Raw genomic sequence first — 21,604 nt, 5'->3', positions numbered from 1 at the left:
CCCACAACAGACCTCCTAGAGAGCTACTGATACTGATTTTTCCCTTCCATAGTGCATTTGATCTAGTTACAAACTAGGTGTAATAGAGTTTTGTATAGTATGAGTATATACTGCTTCTTTATTTCAATGCAATTTATAGCCAACTACAGTAATACAGTCAGATTTTAATTAAAAACGTTATTTCTTGTTTAGGTTACTGAAGGTGAAATTGGACCCTTCAGCTCAGTCAAACTCCAGGTTCTCTTTGTGCCAGCTGTCCCTGGGGATGTGCGGGCAGAGTTTGAGATCGTGTTTGACAACTCAGACTGCAAACCAGTGAGTGATTTTGTGCAAGACTTGCTTCAAAACACTGTAGAAAAAGAGTTTGAAATCCTCCTACTTCTGCTCTTCCCAAGAATTAAGAGAGCTCAGAATCCCGTATTAGAAATAGGAGAAGGAGGTAGAGGACAGATACGTTTATGAACACTATAAGAAATAACGAGGTACTGTGTGATTATGTATTCTGTGGTTTGATGGGAGGTAACTTTGTAAATCGTGGCCATTTTTTCTGATGCAATATGGTCATTAAACCTGTTGATTCTCTTAAATTTCTATGCAAATAATCCTGATATTCCCATTTTATCAGACATCGTACTGGAAAACATCTAATGTCCTGGAAACAATTAGAAAAGTATTCCTCTCTGTTCCCAACCCATGCAGTTTATTTTCTTTCTGATATATCAGAATTGGAATGACTTAGCATGCAGTAGTGAAGCTGATGTGTGAAAGCTAGAAGAGATGACAACTTTAGTCACCACTTCAGCATATTTTGATTCCACACTTTATTGGAAGCCAAATTCTGCCTGGGAACAGTTCACAGAAGCTTGCCAGAAAAATAAAGAAAAACTTCCAAGCAGCTCAGTGGGCCAGTCTTGGCTCTCCCTGCGGTCTGCAGATGGAGCAGTCTACAGACGGAGCTGCAGGTGCCTGCTGCAGGCTCCTGTGGGTGCCATCTCTTTTGGGATCATTTTATCCAGGTCTGAGCTGTGTGGTCACTGATGTCAGACCTAAGGTCATTATAGGAAGTGCGGCACTGTGCTGCCATTAGTGTGTTTCTTTGCTGGCTAAACAAGCTGCAGTCTCTTGAGTTTCTGAATTGTGGCACATTCACTTAAGTAGGATGCACTTCAAATATTTCTTTTCAATATCACGGGCAGCATGCTATTCCTTCATGTTCTCTGTCAAAGAATCCAAACCAAAGTATAATTCTTTTTTCTTCTGGGAAGGATAACACCTAGGTTTTATTTTTACAAATTATTTTCCTAGCTTTGCCTAATTAAAGCACCTGTTGCAATATGAATAATAAAATATTTTACTCAGCTGTAGGCTATAGCAGAAATTCTTGCTCTGTGTAGATCAGTAAGAATTTGAGACTAACAAAAATAATTACACTCTTGATTTATGTATTAACAGCTGTGCTTTAGTGCCATTGGAGTTTCTCTTGACATGCCGGTTTGGGTGCTCAATCCCAACATTGATTTCAAGATCTGTATGTATGACCGACTTTATCAGGACTGCATTGTCATTCGAAGCAGGTGAGCTACCCCTTCATTGTCAGCTGCCTTCTGTGGCTGAATAATGAGATCTTAAGTCACTAGGTGATGTCTTGGGGTTCCATTTTGCCAGACCCATCTTGCCATCATAGGAAGCTGAAGAACAGTTTGTTGTTCTCCTTGGCATTCAGGACATCCTGGTTACAAGCCCTCTGAGTTCACAGTGCTGTGGAGATTGGACTGGGGTATCCCGCTGTCCCGGACTCCCAAGACCAGCCGTAGCAATGAAGCATCTGGGTTAACAGCTGCCTTTCCCCTCCTACAGGATTCCCTGTATTGTGTCTGACCTGTGGTATGACTGTAAAGTCCTTAGGGAACAGCAGCCCCAGAGAGGTTCATCGTGTGGAATTTGCACACTAAACATTAGGGAGATAAGTGTGTCTCAAATTAAGTGCGCATTGGGTATCGTTGATTCAGCCAGGAAATTTTATGAAAGAATATTTTGTCATTTCTCAGCTATTTTACCTCATAGGTAGCTCATAGGCTCCCAGAGATTTCATGTTATTAGAGAGTGGTTAAATGAACTTTTACTCTCTTAATTGTCTTCAGGTGCTGGGTGTCTTCCCTCTATCTAATGCAGTCACTACTGAATGCTTATTTTAACAATTTGCATTTCTTAGATTCTATTTGAATAGGATTGGGGTGGGTTTGTGGGAGGGTGGGGGAGAGATTGGTTCTGTAGAAGGCATCCATTCTAAACCTCTTACCAGAATTACAGACTGCAGAGATTCTTCACAGTTGGAAAGAAATGAGTAAAGCTGTTATCTCAGAAATTCAGCTTACAGATATGACAAGCACAAGTTGTTATGTAAGTGATTTTACTTGGTCTAGATAACCCAGGGATAAAACTTCTAAGTATAGAAGCAGAATAACTCTTCTAATGAAAACTTAAGATTTCAAAGGGATCCCAAAGATAGAAGCTGTCAAATTGCTTAGGGCAAAACTTCTTCACTGAGGGAAAAATCCTCCCGAGTCTTTGCCAAGTTTCACTAAATTAAGAGCACTTAATATGTAGTATACTGTCCTTAGCACCTTGGCAAACCAAGTCTTTATCACCCAGTTCTCCATAGTTAGCAAAACCTGTCTTTGTTATACTTTGAATTTCAGCCCAAATTTCATGTATTTCATGTGCAGGAATATCATGTCTCAACTTCCTATCCTGCAAAAGTAGACATTGTAGTCTGTAGCATAAGTAGAAGATCAAGTTTTCAAGTTAGATAGATAGCTCTGGCACTTGAGTGCCCCAGCAAGCTCGGTAGGGTTGCAAAATGTTAGTACTGGTTTTGTTTTCGGTTTGGGTTTTGTTTTGGGGTTTTTTCGGTAATCAGGAAGCATAAATAAGCAGCATAAAGGGTGAAAGAGTCTTATCAGAATCCTGTCCAATATAAATCACTTTGAAAAGTAATTTCTTTGGCAGGTTATAGCCTGCACTGATTTAATGAAGTAGTAGATAGTTCTCTTAGATTGTCAACAGTCAGAAATCATTCCAGGCTCCCAGTACCACATGCTATAGCTGTTGATTTAGAGCAGACCATCTGGACTGACAGCTTGTAAACCAGTCCAAGAGAAGGAAAATGACAAGCTGAAATATTTGTAAACTGCTTGGCAATTTTGCACATAGGCATAAAATTCCAAAGCAGGGTATGGTTTGTGGCTATCGCTGTATTATAGTATGGCCAGAATTCTGTAAACAGAGGTGTTTCCTGGCTTCCAAAATGCCATTCATAGGGAAAATTGATCAAAGATTAGCAGAGGAACTGGCAGTACCAGCTCAGCCACACTATGACTTCTAGCCCTGGAGAATCTCTGCTGTTAGAGGAGAAGTTTCAAGAGACCTGTGAATTCACATCTATTTAAAAGATTTCACTATGGTTTCTGGCATAAGACAGCCGCCCTCCCGCCGAGTTTCTTTCCTGCCTGTACAAGCTTAATTTTTGGTATTGAAGGTTTTGAGATAATTATGATGATAATGAGGATGAATAGAATTCACAAACTGGGTACATGTTGATGTTTCAGGTGTATTATGCTTTTCCAGCTTCATTCTTTCGGTTCTTCTGATTGCAGGCTGGGACATTAAGTGCTTGTTAGCTGCTTAAGCAGCATCTAGGTATCCTTGGCCCCACTGAGGGGTCACTGGGCTTCATTTTTCTGTTTCGCAGAGAGAATAACAGGTTTTTCTTTGTTGCATCCCACCCACCACCAATTGTTACATAACCTAGATCCAGCATTACAAAAAAGCTACTCCTTTTCCATTTTGAGTGGGTTCTGTGCTGCAGCTAGGACCAATTAGGAGTCCCAAACATGATGTGAGTCATTCCTATTGATTCAGATAGAGGCAATATATGTTAGGAGCAAATAATTGGCTGGTATTTCACAATAATTTGGCTTTGACTTTCCCCTGACCTGACTTACCACTGTGCTGCACTTTGATAATTATATTCCAATCAGCTGTGTACATTGCTTGAAATACAGCTGGGTTCACTTGCAGAGCTTCCAAAATCTTGTTTTCTATACTTATCTTAAAAGAAAATACAACTGTGTGATTTTGCTGTAGCAGTTTTACATGCCCATCATTTTCAAAGGAAGCTTGGAACAGTTATAATTGTAATGTAGAGTAGAGATGCAAGGCAGGGGAGACCAAACTCCAAGAGAAATGTTGTGGAGATGGCAGTACGGGTAGACTCAAAGCCACCTAAGCATGTCTGATCTGTTTGCAGAGCAAAAACCACGCTGCGTTTGAAGTTTGAAGTGTGCAAAGAACTGAGTAAGCACATGGAGCTGCTTCCAAAAACAGGTTACATTCAAGCTCAGTCATCCTTCAGCGTGCAACTGAAGTTTCTGCCCAGGTAACCTAACAACATTAATCTTTTCGGTATTTAAGACAATATCTGTAGGAGGCTGTTGGTGGAAAACCTGAGCAGGTCAAAGCTTTTTCTTCCTTCACACTGTCACAGGCTGGACTTCACACTGCTGGTGTCACTGCAGTCCTAGTCTCCCCCCTCTCTCCCCCTTAAGAGTTGCCAGATGCTCAAGAAGGAAATTAACTTGGATCACATACCTGTGAGGAAATGCTTCTCCTGTGGTGACAGCAGCAGTGTGAAAGCCTTAGCAGTTGCGTTCCTGGTAGGCTGCTCCCGTTTCCGTGGGGAAGCTATTCTTATACAACAGAGAGGTTATCTAGGCAGGTGGCTACTTCATGGATCACTGATTTAAATAATTTCTGGCCAAGAACTCCTGTGCTTGCTAATTAAGGTAAGAGCGGTTGGGCTTCCTGTTCAGATCTCTCCTACCTGTCTATGTTTTTCTCCAAAATATGAATGTATTGATACTGAATTTCAAGTGGCATTTTATATAACATCTTCTAAGCTGCTAAAAGCCTTATTCCAGCAAGTTTCTCTTCTCCATTTCATGATACGTCTACATATGCAAACATAACTTGGTTATAGGAAACAAATAATTCCAGTTTTTAAAAACTGAAATACAAGGGCCTCTGTTGACCACTGTTAATTTTATTTACCTCATCAAAGAATTTAGCAGGACATTTCTTTTCAAATATAAATTAAATTATATAGATCTTAATTCTGGTGTACAGCCAAATACTTTGGAAGCTTCTGCACTAATTGCTGCTGCACACCTGCTGCTTTTTTTTTATATAGGTTATCTAGTCCCATTGATAGACTGATGGATATTTGGATTTTCACTGATGTGCTCAGCATCTCTGGATTCTCAATTGAGAGTCTATTCACTGATTTTGAAATTTTCCCCAGGTTAGTATGCAAAGAACTGAAAGTATTTACAGTTCTTCCAACATCTCAAATCCTGTCAGATTACAACAGTAACCATTAAGATGACATTTTCAGTTCCTAAACTTGAGATGCTGTAAAGCACTGTTACAGTTACTGAGTGGATAGAAGCATAGCTTGGATTTAGGACATTAATATGCCTTTGGAAAATGGGGAAGCTTCAGAAAGGAGACTTGACGAGATTAAGGCACTTCTGACACACAAAACAAGTATCTGGCTGTTTCAGTATACAGATCAGTTTGAAAACACCTAATGCACAGGGGGAGTGTGTGCATGAGAGAAAGATGAGCTTGCCACAAGCTGCTGTGAAGTCCTGGGCTAGTGACACATCTCTGTACATGCCTCCTCATTGACTCAGTATTATAAGCTTGGTTTTCTCAGAAGAAAGAAACGCTCCTTCAGCAACACTGAGTGAACAGATAGATGACTGCAGGCTCGGGAAGCTCTCCTGAGTATTCTGTGCACACTGAAATGCCTGGTCAGATGTTACAATACTCATAAGTTTCTCGGTGTTTGAAGCAGACATTTTCTGTTTATTTGAAGGCGAGTTCTCTAATCTGCTGACTTTCAGAATTCCCCAATACCACATCTCTTTGTTTTTCTGCATTTGGAACTAGTCCTGCAGATGCTGGCAGTCTAAATCTGATTTGTCTTTTATGCTTCTCTTTAATTGCTTTTAAGCATGAAGATGCCATTTTCAGAGAACTATCTGAAGGATTTCAGTATCTTTTCCCCAAGGCATAACAGCTAATTTAGAGTCCCTCACTGTGTATGTACAGTTACAGTTATTTTTTTTCCCTCTGGATTATTTTGTAATACATGAATTTCTTCTGCTATTCTAATGTCCTGTGACAAGTGAAGCTGATACTTTATTCCTACCTTGTATTTAACTCCAGTTCCTATCTTTAAACAAGTTAGCAATACCTTTGAACATCACCTTCTAAAGTCACATTTCAGACTTGCAAAATAACAGCCAGCAAGATTTCAGATCACCATGGTGACTGAGTGGGTGCTATTTATTCATTAGCTATTCTGTAACAATACATTAAAAAATTGCATGTAATTCCAGTAGTAGTAGTAGGACCATTATCACTGTGGAGACCTGAGAAGAAGCAATTCACTCTGAAGCTGTAAGACACTACAAATAGACCAGCAGAGCTGAAAATGCTAGAGCTTGTGTATTGGCTTGGCCTGGAGCTCTGAAATTGAGCTTGTGATAGCAAGATGCTTCGGCGACAGAAAACCTGCATAGTTCTTATAAATTACTGATCTGGTGTATAATCAGATACTATTGGTCTCCAAGTTTGTTTCACTGTATTTATGTCTCCGTGCTTTGTGATACAGTTGGTTCTGCCTTGAACTGGCTGGTAATTAACTATCATTAGTGTCAAAAGGAAACAATTGCCTAGGTTGGGTTGGTTACGTGCTGTGGTTGCAGCAGATGCAGAAGGATTATATTGATTATAACAGAAGCTTTAAATTTTTCAGAATTTTAAATGACTGGATGGCATTTTAAAAAAGGATAAATGGATGCAGGCCCCTGTGCATAACTCTGTTAAACTCCTGTTAAACTGAATGTACTTTTTAATTGCTAGGCACTCTCTTCCTGAAGATGCAGGGAGCTATTTTAATGAAGAGACGAGAGTTCTGGAAGTTCCACTGACAATATTGATTGTGGATAAGGTTAGTGATTTTTTTTTTTTTTTTTTTTATGCTGGTTATCAGACTGACAATAGATGTAAATTGTTTTAGTGAATGTTCACTTAATGATCCCTAATCTTAGATTAGTTCTTTACTAGTTGAAGTCCTATGATAATAGTAAAGGGTGCTTAAAGTGATAACACAGATTTGATAGTTTCTTCTTGTCAGGGTGTTTACAATAGAGAAAGTTAAATCCTTTCCAGTTAGTGCTCATCTGTTCCCTAGTAGTTTATTTGGTACCAGAGTTATCAGATACCATAGTGCAATCTTTTTATTCTGATCTGTACTGCAGATGTAGCATATTCTTAGAGTTCACATCTCCTGGAGATGCAGGTGTGATTCCGTTCTAGCATGTGGAATTGGAGATACGGATTTTTATTTTAAGTTTTGCTTATCAAAGCGACATTTCCTATTGCTTATTTTTGGAGAACAATGAGGCTGAAGTTCAAGATAGATATGTCACATTTACATGTTATTGTCAAGGAATAGAGCAGAATAACTTTTCTGCAGTTATCTCTTTGGATGGCTTTTCACTTAAATCCTGTCCTTACAACGCTACAGATGGAGGTTTTCATCCTGTGCTCTTGCGTTTGTTTCAGGCTAAAAAAGTTAATTTTACTGTCCATGCAATTGTTACTACTTCTGATTTGGAAATCAGTCCAGCACAAATCAATTTTGGATACTGCACAATCTATGAAGCTGTGCAGGCAAATATCACGCTGACAAACAAATCCATCTTGCCACAAGAGTTTGGATTTGTGGGACTTCCAGAGGTACGTAGTTATCCCACACGCATCTCTTGTATCAAAATGTATTTAATTATTATGAAAACATGTTTCAATGTGAGTGTAAGTAAATCATTTAGTAACAAAATTTTCTTATCTTGACAATAATGCCTTAATTTATTTGATAATTTGATAACTTAACTAATAACTTCTTATTTTAATAACAATAATTTCTTATCCTGCCATTTTGAAGTTTGTTGAAATTCAACCCAACGACGGACTTGGAATTCTTCTTCCCCTTGAAAGCCTGACGTTGGACGTAATCTTTAAAGCTAACAAGGCCAAAGAGTACAGCTTTGAACTAACATGCAAGACAGAGATTAATAGGTATGTTAAGAAACTGATTGAGTCGTAGGTAATCTAGAAGTCTAAATCACACTGGATTTCCGCTGTTAAGCTAGTTCAGAAGTTAAATCCCTGCCTACTTTGAAGAGGTAAGGCTAGGATAAAAACATGAGGCAGGTAGGAATTCTCCAGTTGACAGGAGTGGCTCAATGCCTGTTAGTTTCATCCCTCATTTACATGTCTGTCTTTACTGAGATGATTTTTCTTATCCCACATGAAACTTATCCTTGTCACAAGCTGCAAGTTTGCCCCACGTCATCTTAACCTGGGATGTTCTGCTTGCGTTTTCAGCAGAATGACTGAAGGATTTTTTTTTTTGTTCTAAAAATTCTTCATACATTAAGCTAATGCCACTAAAATAATGATGGCATAAACTTTGATTTGACTGGATGTATTTCCAGAAGTTCACAGAGGAAGAATTCAAGTAGGGACTCTAGCCAATTGTGCATTAAAAATAGATAGTATTATTGTTCATCTTTAGGCAAAATTCCCATTGCAAGCTTGAAATTCTGCTTAAATAGGGACTACAGGATTAGTTCCCTATTTTCCAGGCTGATTAAGAGACTATTTTATGCTGAGACAATTTATCATATGTTTATTTTTAGACAATTCAAGCTGTCATGCAAAGCAGTTGGAGTCCACCCACCTCTTGAATTGTCTCATTCCTTCGTTCAGTTTGCTGCAACAGCTTTAGATAGTGTGTCTACAGCAATACTGTATGTGATGAATTCCCATGTGAGCACCAACCACTTTACTCACGCTGTCCCAAGAATTGGCAATGGGGAAGTTGCCCCGGTTGGACCCACTTCATTTGAATTCTGCGTGCCAGAAGACTGTCCAGTGACAATCACACCTTCTGTTGGAACTGTGTTGCCTGGGAAGGTAAATTCACTTTAAACGTCAAGTGTCCTGCCAAATTTTTTGATCATCTACATCCCTGCAAATGCTGTCACTTGTAAATGAAGCTCAAAATGTAAATCATTATTAGAATATTAGCCGCAATATTTTGTATTGTTTGAAATAATGTTTTAAATCAGACATGAGGGGTTAACCATCATATCTGGCTAATGCTTTATGGGAGTTTTCACCCCAAATGTTCTTTCCCCAGTGTCATCATTATGATTTGTTTGAAGAATGTTTAAATATCAAAAATATTGGCCATGTAAAACCAGCCCACTGTGACATAGCAGACTTCCAAAAAAAGCTGCAAGTGACCTTATCCTTAGGATCATCTTATTCACTTGGAAAAAAATTGTGTTTTATTTGTTAATTTTTTGCTGTCCTCTATATGCTCCTATTGAGCTTTGTAGGTATAACACATGTACGAGGGCTGAATTTTGCTCATCCTTCTTGTGTATGCTCTCACTCCCAGAAAAGCTTGATTCAAGTGTCCTTCAGACCAACACTGTCAGATCAGCTAATCAGAGAAGAGGCAGTTCGGAGGCTTTGCCGAGCATCTGTGACAGAGGCAGAAATACAAGTAAGGAATGCTAAGAACCAGCACATGCTGTTGGTCTGTTGCTTCCAGATATTTGTTTCTCTGGATGGTATTTTTATCATAAAATTATTTGCATGTTAATGAAGCCCCAACTCATGATCCATGTAAGACCTGCCTGTAAAGGACAAGAGTGCGACTGTACCGTTGCACTTAATGTGTAGTCTGTTCACTAAGCAATAATTTAATTTCATGCTAACAATTTCAAAAGCATTCCTAGAGGATTTTCTTGCAAATGCTCACTGCAAGTACTCTTAAAAAAAAAAAGTTTCTACACTTCTTGCAGATTTACAGCATACATGGACTTTATATGCAATGCTGTGGGTCAGTTAATTTATGTGAGCACCTATGGTTGTCTTTAATTATGAGATAAATAGGTTAAATTCCCATGAGAGATACAGTCTTTTACTCATCTGCTCCAATAGAGGAACTCTTTTTTTAAGCTGGGGTAGAGTATGTCCATTTCAACTTAATTTTACATTATTAGAAATGTATGTAATAACTAATGTGTCTATGGCTTGTTACCATAACCCTACTGCTGTTACCTTGTTTCATGCACTCTGTCACCTCTTACGTTCTCTATTCTTGGACCAGGGACTGGGTATTTGTAGACTGATGTCTTGGTTGGATTACCAGTGATCACCCTCAGCGTATAATGTCTCTGTGTATTTGCAGAAAAGGAAGAAAGATGAAAAGAGAGAGGGAAAGAAATCAAGCATTTCCCTTACCAGACGGAAGTCTTCCAGACAGCTTGTAACGGATGGAGGCAGTAAACACCGGACTTCTCTACAGAGTTCTGAACAACCAGAATCCGAAGAGTTAAAGCCTGAGTAAGTCAGCAAAAGCACCTTGTACTACATAGACAACATTCTCTTTAAGTAGTTTAATAAATCTACTAAAACCTATTGGTAGACAAGAAAGAAAACTGTAGAGAAGAAATAGCTTTAGCTATGTTGTGAGGGCTGTTTCCAAAATTAGGACTGCTTTTAAGCCACACAGCTGTGCCCTCTCATGTAAGGCAAAGAATCCCTTTATGCATCAGAGGGATTGAAGACTTCAAAGAATGTATCAGAAAGCAGGAGATGTGGCTGTGTGGGGAAATTTGGCTGAGCCAGCAAGGGTGTTATTTTAAAGGGCAACTAGAAAGCTGAACTACTTAGTTACCAAGAGACCATCTGACAGCCCATATCCATGGGCTTGGTTTTTTTTCTTTTTGGAGGGCTTACACAGGCCATCATATTAGTCGTGGTCATCTTCAGTCCTGGAAATGTAATGAATTCTGTAAAATGTGCATTTTAAATAGTCATTTTACAATATGTGTGCCTCAGTGAGAATTAACATTAACAGCGTGTGCTCCCTAGAAATTTGGATACTTGGATGCAAAATCTGATACTTGAGGTCCCTTGGTTAGCATATAATTCAACTTTCTAGAACCACACTTCTGCCTAATCCGAGGAATTCAGAAGTGTTTGGAAGTAAATACATGCTTAAACACCAGGCATTTGGCTGTACTGGATGTTAGACATTTTTGACTAAAATCCCATGTTCATTGCAATCCATTAATTATAATTTTTTAATAATTTCAGTACAGGTCATAAAAATAAAATTTATATTTGAAAACTCCCATTATGAAGTATTGCTTGGCATATTGCATTAGAGAAATGTGATCGTGTGTGTTTACATATCATTGAAATGATGCAGGAGTACTGGAAGACACTGGAATACTTAATGTATTCAGTGTAAGGAAATCGTATTGAGGGTTTTGCGATCTTTAGTTTAACATCTGTTATCTAGGTTTATAATTTTTATTCTCTTTTTTCAAGAAAAGCAAACCACTTAGGGCGGGTCCATTACTGTGCATCAAGACAGTTGCTTAGTTTCACTGTTATGTTCAAATTTTGATTGTATGACTAAGAAGCGGTGAACACAAATAGCTCAGTAAATATCTATTTGATTTTTTTTTTTTCCTTGCTTTCTCACTTACTAAGATGATTCTTATTCCTGGATTTTCTAGTTCTGATGCTTATATGGCAGCCCGGGCATTCCTGATGAGGAATTTCAGTGGGAGGTTTGAAAAATACATCATACCATGCTTTGTTGCAAGTGGACAGTTCGATGAAAAGAAAGGCTCTGAAAACCTGAGCTACAGGTATCTGCAATTAGATACGGGCAGTTCACGATGGTTCAAAAATGTGACAGGGAAATGGTGGGCATGTGAATTCATTCATCTGGGGAGGAAATTTGTTTTCTGATCTTCATTACTTCATAGGTCACTGGTAGAAACTCATGCTTACAACCTGCTAGTTGGTTAAGAATCAAACACATGAATATCAAAGCAGCTTAAAGAATAATTGTATGAAAAATTTAAGCCAGATGTAGTTCATGTTTCTGCTTAGGCATACACAAAAAAGCCACCACCAAAGATTATGTATTGTTTTGAAATACCAATTTAATGATATCCTGTGATATGAACAGAATAAGAACTATTTCTGACAATAGTTTTTACTTCTGTATGATCGAAGAGCAAATATCTTTTTACTATCTCTCTAGCCCTTACAACACCTTGTATTTGGAGTTGCACTGTCCAGCTGTAGCACCATCTGTTGTGGTCACTTCAGATAATGGAAGAAACACAGTAGATTTTGGTGATGTTGCAGTAGGTATGAAAATTCAATTCAAGTTTTGAATTTTTTCTGACGTTAATTTTTTCTGAGCATAGTTTTGCATTTTCTTTTACATTGTTTAGTTGATTTTCAAAAGTCAATATAGAAATTAGCCCTGTAATAGGTACTTAGGTGGAAAATTAGGAGCCTATCTGGCCAGCTGAGGCATGTAAAAAGCAGATTTGATCCTGAAACATAGAACTGGGAGCTCTACAAGTGACTGTCCAAATTTGAAAGTATTTTGGTGAGCTTTGACTAACGTATTAGCTGTAGAAATGGAATGAATGTTTGGTCCAGGTAGAAGCATGAGTAAAAAGCAGGAATGGTAGTGTGTGAGTGAGCATCATCCCTTTTTGAAATGTTTTCATTCCTGTCAGACTACAGAATGATGAAGCAAATCACAATACAAAATATCTCCTCGGAGAAGCTGCAAGTATCCTTGTTTGGAAATGTAAGTTAATCTGCCATTCCGCTTCTGTTTAATGTGAGTCTTTATCTGGAGGAGCTGTTTGACACTAAAGCAAGGAGGAGAAAGCAGGTTTCAGACATACACATCTTTCAGAGTGAGGCAGGAGATGATGTGAAGAGTATATTGGACGAGCCTAGGTGACCTACTGGAAAGCTAATTCTATTCCACCCTTTTAACTGGAAATAATTCTGCATAGACCCCAACTTGAGAAGCACTTAACCACTTTCTAAAGAGTACAAGGCACTGATGACAAAGCTAGTTTCAGTTCAGTGTGATGTTCGTGTGAAACAGAACCAACAACTCTATTTTTGCACAATGCTGCTCTGAATTTCTGAATACCGTGTAAGAAGAGGCTACTGCACTGGCTCGTCTGGGTTAAGCTGTGTGGGATAATATAGGAGAAGGCACGTCCTGGATCTTAGGGTGTTAATGACCCATTCCAGGCAAAATGTGAAAATGGAGTTACACAGAGATCTTATTAACTGGAAAAGGATCTTGCAGCTATTTGAATTCTGTGGGAAAAATAATTGTATTAGTTCTTCTTTTCTTAGTTATGGATCTCTGAAAAAGCTCATAGCTGGTTGGTTTATATATCTTTGGTCTGAACAATAATTAGAATCTGTGCTTATATTTTTTTCCCCAGTCTTTGTTTATAAACTTTTTTCCTTGAGTTGCCCTATTTCAGCTAGGATTCTCAGTTCTGAATCCCAATGGTCCCTTCCGGTTGGTCAGACCAGATGTAATGCTTGAGCCAGGTGAAAATAAAACCCTCATCATCTCTTTTTGTCCAAATGAGAATAAACGGGTGAGTAAGAGATACAACAGTGATGGGGCAAAAGAGGAGAGATGGGGAGAAGTAACGGTCTGTGTAATATACCCATATTACTGACTGGGATGAGGCTGTATAATAATAACTTCATTGGCTGTGCATAGCCCCTCCCAACATTTGGATCTTTGTCTATGCACTAAATCCAGAAATTCAGCAGTAATTTAATAAATTCAGCCCATTTGTGGGAGGGGGGTCAGTCGGAGGGGTGGGGGGTGTTTTCCTTCAGCACATGGGCTAATGCAGACATCCTCTTGGCAGTTTTCTGAAGTGCTGGACATCCAGACGGCAAAATCCAGCCTAACCCTAAGTCTCACTGGTCATGGGGTGGTGCCATCAACTGTCTGCTCCGTGGGAGAAGTACTCAATATGGGATACGTCATAGCCGGAGAGAAGGCGACTGCCCCGTTCCAGGTAAATCCCTCTATGCTGAACCAGACAGCACAGCAGCAATGTTTGTGAGGAGGAAGAGGAGGTCTGTAGTTTCTAGTCTGGCAGAACGTAAGGCTGAGTGGCAAGCTGTAGGCAAAAGAGCATAGCTGTAAAAGCACGTCTGGCAGAGGGATTTGACGCTGAGGCAGTTTCAGGCCAAAGGTACAAAGCAGTGTGGGGAGGGTCTTAGCCGCTTCTGTCTTGCCTGCAGCCTATAGAAAAAAATCGAGATCCAGTACCCTTGAGAACAGAAAAAGAGAACTGGCCTGTGTGATCTCCGTAGATCTAGCCAGTATGCAGAGGGATGTGAAGTCAGAAATGGCTTTGCTTTTACCAGCATTACAAATATTTGCCCTCTTTCTTTATTCTGACTCAGAAACAGGCCAAGATCTAGGCATATTTTTTCTCCTCTCAGATTTTGTCTAGGCATGTTAATAACTAAAATACATTACTTGCTGCAAGACCCTTAAAAGGAGCCTGGTTCCTGTTGGTGGAGGGCAGGGGCTGACATGGCACATTATGGATGGCAATAACATGCTTTCGGTGGTGTCTGGGTACACAGTAGTGCAGTAATGCTGCAAAGTAAATTCAGCCAGTCACAAACTGTGGATCCTACAGGCTTCAGAATCAATTTTCCTAATGAAAATGCTGTTGTGTGAATTAATGTCATTAGATACAGAACACTTCCATGCTGACCCTGCAATACTCCATACAACTAGATTCGCTTTCATCAACAAGGGACGAGGATCAGCAGAGACTTCCATCCTTTATTACATCCTCTTTGCAAAGAACAGAGTTTGTTGGTAAACCTGTTTTTTTCTTTTCTCTTTCTTTTCCTTTTGTTAAAGACTCAGGAAGTATAAAGCAGCATTACTTTGTCCTGTTAGATCTACACAACTGTCAAAACCTGGGGCATCACACCACTGAAATTAAAGACATCACTTTGTTTCCCCAGTAGGAGCTGTACTAATTCTTTCAATATGGGGAGCTGTAAATTTATGCAGCCTGAGCAAATATCCACAAGTAAGAAGATATGAGTGTTTGAATCTAAATAAACCCACACAGTAATTGAATATTAATTATTATATTCAGGGATGTCCATCTCTGTAAAAATACGTTAGAATATAGAAAGGGTTTGGTGAGGTTTCTTCTGGAGATTAATGCATTAAACTGATAGATGGATTTATCTGGTATTTCTAACACCCTGTTTTGCTGCAAAACCATGTATCAGGTCTTATTTGCTGTCCCAACAAAAAATTAAATAGGTTTAAAATATACAAAGTAGTAAAATGGAGGTGTTCTCCTTTCTTATTTGTATCCTCATTTTTATTTACCAGGAACACAGAACTATAATGGCTTAAGTGTGTTCAGCATCCTTCCGACAGAAGGAGAAATTCTTGCTGGGAAGAGTCAGGATTTTGTTGTTACTTTCAGTCCTGATCATGAAAGTTCGTACTATTCTGACCGTCTGGAGGTTGTGCTCTTTGGCCAGGTGAGACAGTCAAGATACCTGCATTATGAAATGAAAGTCTAAATATGACCTGCAGTGATTTTTGTCAGCATGGGTCTTAGTAAGGGTTTCAAACAATTGTATCTAGTGGACAGCATTTGTAGGCAGAAGTATTATCTTTATTAGATTAACTGATATAGGTAAGAGATGGCAGGTTTGGGGCCCACTGACTGTTTTTTAGGCTATAAATATTCAGTTATTAATTCATAACAGTAGTGACTTGGGATTCAGTCCTGTCTTCTACCCAGCTGTCTGCACTGTGTAAATGAGAGGTGATGGGAGCTAGGCTGCAGCCACACTGCTGAGTGCAGCTCCAAGGGGGTTCTCCACAAGAAGCATTTAATGGTGGTGGAGAGCAGAGCTACACGTGCACGGTGCAAACTGACGGGTGCACCGAGTGCCAGGGAGCTGCTTCGGCAGTCACTCAGCGTGAGGAAGGAGGTTTCCATCTGTAGAGCAGCAGTTGAGCTTAGATGGAGCCCAAGTCAGGATACACAGTCTGGCAGCATAGCAGGTGGCCTTATGCTGTTCCAAAAGAGACTGACCAAAAGTTAATGAAGCTGCCAACTAATGACCATCACCAGGCACTGCGAGCACAGAGCAGAAACTGGTAGTGAGCAAATAAGTTCTACTTCTCTCCTTGCAAGTTTTGTATCTCCAGACTATCTTTGGAATTGCAGTTAAGAATGCAAATCGGGATAGACTGAAGATGAATGGAGACTGGTCCTAGTTCACAAACTTTAGCCAGGTTTGGTAGCAGATAAGTTTTGCCTCTTTTAGTGGCTTTAGTATAAATAGTTTGCCCAGTCCCCTCCTGAGGCACGCTGCCCAGAATGAAAGGTGGTTTAAACCAGAAGTGCCTGAGTGGACAAGACAAGGGGGAGATGCAGGGTTCTTGCATTAGAGTACGGGGCCTCTGGGCATTTATACAGGCAGGTGATGTAATCATTTCTATGGAACTGATGCTGTTGTCAGTACTCCAGTTACATCGGTACTTCAGCTGTAACCTGCATTTGAAGCATTCTTGTCTTATCTAGAAAATAGTACACGTGATCCAGCTAAAGGGTGCAGCAAGAGATCATCCAATGTTTGTGGAAGGGGGAGTTCCCCTAGATGTGCCCGTCGAGTCCTTGGCTCTAACGTTACCTGCGTCGTTGTTGGAAGCCCTAAAAGGAGGTAATGTGCTACCACTTGCACTCTATTACAGTGCAGTGATTGATAAGACACGGGCATGTTCCTCTTCCTTTAAGAAAAAGTAAATTAAAGATAACTTTTCCAGAATCAGAACAAGTAAGCATTATGGTATAGCCTATATTCATAACACAAAAATGCAGGAAACTTTCTCTTAAGGAAAGATTTTTCTCTTGATTTTAATGCAGTTATATCTTAATGACGATCTTCATCTTTGCAACTTACCTTGCAAAAAATTATTATAATTTAATACTACTACAAACTATTAAGATGTATTTGCTTTCTTCCACTTCTCTGACTTGTACTGAATGTTTATAGAATTATTTCATATAGAATAACTTATCCTGGACTGTCCCGATCGCGCTGTTATGAAACAGACACACTTTCAGGGGTTTGAATTTACCCTTCCTTAAGTTCTTTGGACAGGATCTGTGTTCAGAGACAGTATATAAACAGTTCCTAGCTCCTGAGCTATAAATAAATCCAAGCACATACCGTACACAAGTAGGAATATAGTACACACAATGTATGTGCCATGGGGCTAGAAAATGAGCATGAAACCTGATAAACAATTAACAACTACACTTTGCAATTGCAAATAATGCAAAACCTCCTTTTTCTTCACTAACTCTGTAAGAAGGATCTCCTTATCTATGCCAACTCATGAATTTGCCACGACATCACTTTGTTCTGAACCATCCTGGTGTGATTTATGCTTGTTCCAAACTGATAACGCTCAGTTTCGACTGTCTCGAAGTTTGATTCGTATGTGTACAGAGCTACAAGAACCAGTGAAGTCCATTCTCCTCATTCTGGAGCACAAGGAGGGAGAGAGTTCTGCAGTGCCCGCAATGACAGAACTGAAAATTGGAGCTATACAGACAGCTCAGTCTGCATCGAAGAAGGTGAAGAAAATAAAAACTGCAGTTTTATGACAGATGCTATAAGAAATACTGACCATGTACAAATGGCTGCTATTTCTTTCTGTCAAAAATTCAGTCTATAAATTAAAAAATACAGCTTTCAGGGGTTCTGATAAACTTTATGTTATAAAAGCATCAGTGTTTGAAAAGAAAATATTATTTTTCAGGTGCTAATATGAGGAATTAGCACTACCATATTAAGTCAGCAACAAAATTAATTTAGCAGCTTGCTTCCCTAATTCTGAAATACAGAAGTTTCGGCACAGAGCTGAATTACAAGTCTGATCCTGTGATTTCAGTACAGTATTTTGTGACAACTTGACACAATGAACAAGATGGATACTTGCAGTGTCAAAGGGCAGAAGCGCTTTGGCACGCAGTAGGCCCACGTACAGCATCTGGGCAATGCAGCCTTTAATGAACAGTGATTGTGTGTGAAGCAGCAGAACTGGCTGTAACGAGGGTGTTGTGTGTGTCTCTCACAGAAGATGGAGTTCAGTTTTGACAGCCTGCGACTGCTGCAGCAGAAGGGATTCACCATTGAACCTGTGAAGGGATCGGTTCAGCGTGGTCAAGTAAAATGCATCAGTGTTTCTTGGGTGCCACCTGCTGACTTCCCTGTAAGTTACAGTTGCTACAGCATGCTGGGGCTTGACCTGGAAGTGGGTGGCAGCTGCTTTCACCGACTTGTAGGAGCGATAGAAAAGCTGATCTTGAAGACATGAGCAGTACAGGTTCCTTTGACACCTTAGGATGATGGAACACATGTAGCTACCAAAGCGAGCATAGGCTGGTATAACCACTGATGTGAGAATAAAAGCCAGGAGCAATATGTGTGATTTGGAGGCTTGCTGCCTCACCACAGACTTACCTTCATCTGTGTGATGAAAAGAACAAGCATTAGTCACTTGCATCTTGCAGAGCCTAGAATAACTTCTTACAGGTCACTACGTTATTTAGCACCAAAAGGCCAAAAATGCTGCTGCTGTTTAAACAGCTTTGATCCCACTGAAGCGAGCTTTTTAATGCCCCTGTGCAAGAAAACCTGCAGTCCTGCTGACACAGAACTAAGGTTACAGGGATCATTCTGCTGCAGTGTTCACGCTTCTTTTGGCTGTGGGCTGCCTTTCCTTTGGTTTGTTCCTGGAAGTCAGTGGGGCCGTTTTGATTTTCCACTTTATGAATTGCTTTATGAACCCTGTTCCCCTGGCTACGTCCGCCTTTTTGTATGGCAGAGTCTAGGTACGAGGTCCAAACAGCTCAACAGGGCTGTGATTGCCCTTCCTGATTCATCCTCTTGGGCACTCATGGAGACTGAAAGAATTTACTCCCCTGCTTTCTGTTGTGAGCTGTGTGTGGGATGGCAGAATGAGTAGCTTGTTCCAAAATTAAAAGATTGCTGCTATCATGTGCAGAAAGAAGGCAGTAGAGTTCCTGCCATGATGTATCAGGTTGACATCGTGCCTCTTGGTAACCACTGGTTGTTACACAAGATTTAACACTAACTGGTGGCTAGCAGGATCCATTTCTTTCCCAGCCCTCACTGCAGCGTACTCTGTTGCTGCTGTGCCCAGTTGTCATGGCTGTAATGTGGTGACGATATCTGTAGCACTCTGGAGATGACAGAATGCTTAGTCATTGCTACTTCACTTACTGCAGTGTGAGCATTGTGTGGAAATATAAAAGGGCCCACACAGTGGGAAGGGAGGTGATCTATAGCTATAACTGGTACATCTTACAACTGAGATGTAAAATACATAGTTTAGAACTTGATCAACTAATCTGTTCTGTGTACAAAAAAAAGGTTGGGTTTATGTGTGGATTTTTTGTAGGCGGATGACCCTCTGCTTCTGACAGCCCTCCTGACCTTAAAAGGTAACATTAAGGAATCTTACCGAATCCTCTTCGTGGCAAAAGTTGTGTCTGCAGATACTCCCACGGAGTGAGGGACCCAAGGTAAACAGAAGGGAAGATGGAGGCTTATGTTACTGGGAAATCAGTGGATCTCGGTTGAAACATGGAAAGATTTTGAGATTGTTGCAAATATGTGAGGGGAGCAGGGAAGCGGGAAGGGAGGCGACATGAAATATTTCTGCTTTTTTCCCCACAAAATTCTATGCAAACTCTGGTTCCACTAGTTTCATTTTCAAGCTGACTCTGTGACAATAATCTTGTGGTAGAAGAAAGAATTAATGAGGGGCCAAGTCGATACATCTGCTGTGAATCACAGTGTCTTCCACAGGTGGGCATTCCCTCAGGAGGAGTATCTTTTTTACTTCTACATGGGTGAGTGTCAAACAACATATCTTTTTCCAATTTTGGATGCATTTTTAATAGATTTGGAAAATCCTTGTGTTTTTCCTTCTTAAGACCACAATAAAGCTGCTTATTCCAGTCTCCTTCAAATCGTTTGAGCAGTCATTTTTACAATACACTACGAAATCTTCCTGATGACACATGGTCAAGGAGGAAATAGTGACCACGCTGTCCACTGCATTGCTGGATATGGTTTGACATTTGCCCTACATCATGGCTGTCCAGGAACTTTGTGTGTCTACATTTGCTTTTCTCTGAATTCAGACTAAGAGTAGATTTCTGCCTGTTGGTGGGGAAATCGGGGTGCCCTGCGGGTATAACTTCTGTCGGGAAGTAGTAGCTAGTTCAGGGAAGAGAAAAGTAGAGAGGCACTACGCTACGGAGGATGAAGGGACCAGGAAGTTAGCAGACATCTAGAAACATGGATAATATTTTAAATATTATGTCACTCTCTTTCTTGAACCACAGTAAGTCTGTGACAAAATTCCCTCACCACCACTGCAAAGGCTTATTGCCTTTTGGCCCTGTGTAGCTGTCAAAATTGCTTATTTAGATGATGCAGTAAGAAAATAGAGACAGACTGTTTGTAAACACCCCTAAGGTAAAATGTGTCAAGCTAGTTGGACTGCAGGGAAAAGCAGGAAAGCAATTGTCACAATTTTAACGAGCTGCCCCCTTTTATAGAGGATGCTTATAGAGCTGATGAAAAGGGATTCCTTGTTTTTCCAGACAGTATGCTCACTCCATTCAGATCTGTTCTCATTTAACAATGGATCAAGTGGCTGTGGAGTTACTTAACTCTTCAGTCTAAAGCACTAGAGATGCCGAAGCAATAAACAGTCACGGTGGGAGGAGGCAGGAGCCGGGAGGGAGGAGGCAGTGCTAGCAAGAGACAGCTCTGCCTTGGCAAGGGAGGCACTGAGTGTGTCTGCTGGCACAGCTGGGGCAGTTGGGTTGGAGTTGAGGACAATGCAGTTTGTGTGATGATTCTCTTATAGTCCTTGCAGCCCTAAAAGGAAGATTAAATACCACTACATAAAATGAAACTGCTGCAAATAATACTGCACTGTTGCCAGTTACCTAATGATAGAGAAGTTTTCAGAATGCAAGGAAGGGCACAGTATGTTGAAGCGTAAAGTTTATTTTGTGCAGTTAATTTGGGGGCATCTGTTATGTGAGGAGCCTTTGGATTTCACTCTTGAAAACTGAAAAGTAATGGCTGAGAATAAATTAGTCTCCAGACTCTCATAGCCATATAATGTGCTGAAAATAAGTGTAAAATTATCTACCAGGAAACAACAAACCAGGAATCTTCTACTTCGTAGAGGTCAGGTACTGTGAAAAAGCATCCAAAGGATTAAAAAAAGTGTAAAAAAAAAAAAAAAAAAAAAAAATAAAGAATACATGGAAAGACTGTGACAATGTGGAAAAAAACGCAGAGGTTGCTTGCGAGAATAAGAAGGTGGCTTCGTAAGCAGAAAGAAGGTGTATACGCCAGGACTAGCTGGTCCAACCAATGGTATTTTCTTGGATACTGAATCTGAAAGACTCAT

At 40.0% G+C, this 21,604-nt stretch overlaps 1 protein-coding gene across 1 annotated transcript in view; it reads left to right on the top strand.

Moving 5' to 3' along the window:
* The window catches only part of CFAP74 (cilia and flagella associated protein 74), a 39,936-nt gene extending 19,913 nt beyond the window's left edge, over positions 1–20,023 (top strand). Inside the window, exons 20-40 of the mRNA XM_068414947.1 lie at positions 193–315; positions 1,453–1,574; positions 4,310–4,438; positions 6,991–7,078; positions 7,696–7,869; positions 8,075–8,208; positions 8,832–9,108; positions 9,599–9,706; positions 10,397–10,551; positions 11,736–11,870; positions 12,272–12,381; positions 12,762–12,817; positions 13,539–13,658; positions 13,941–14,093; positions 14,785–14,914; positions 15,449–15,603; positions 16,659–16,797; positions 17,590–17,717; positions 18,221–18,355; positions 19,568–19,691; positions 19,978–20,023. Of these exons, the coding sequence (XP_068271048.1) occupies positions 193–315; positions 1,453–1,574; positions 4,310–4,438; positions 6,991–7,078; positions 7,696–7,869; positions 8,075–8,208; positions 8,832–9,108; positions 9,599–9,706; positions 10,397–10,551; positions 11,736–11,870; positions 12,272–12,381; positions 12,762–12,817; positions 13,539–13,658; positions 13,941–14,093; positions 14,785–14,914; positions 15,449–15,603; positions 16,659–16,797; positions 17,590–17,717; positions 18,221–18,355; positions 19,568–19,681 (2,685 nt within the window). The 3' untranslated portion in view covers positions 19,682–19,691; positions 19,978–20,023. The remainder of the gene's footprint in view (positions 1–192; positions 316–1,452; positions 1,575–4,309; positions 4,439–6,990; positions 7,079–7,695; positions 7,870–8,074; positions 8,209–8,831; positions 9,109–9,598; positions 9,707–10,396; positions 10,552–11,735; positions 11,871–12,271; positions 12,382–12,761; positions 12,818–13,538; positions 13,659–13,940; positions 14,094–14,784; positions 14,915–15,448; positions 15,604–16,658; positions 16,798–17,589; positions 17,718–18,220; positions 18,356–19,567; positions 19,692–19,977) is intronic.
* Positions 20,024–21,604: the final 1,581 nt, after the last annotated feature.

This window comes from Nyctibius grandis, chromosome 17 (genome assembly GCF_013368605.1).
Source record: "Nyctibius grandis isolate bNycGra1 chromosome 17, bNycGra1.pri, whole genome shotgun sequence".
Classification (NCBI taxonomy): Eukaryota; Metazoa; Chordata; class Aves; order Nyctibiiformes; family Nyctibiidae; genus Nyctibius; species Nyctibius grandis.
Note: the sequence above shows the minus strand (reverse complement) of the source record. Positions and strands in the feature narration are given on the sequence as shown.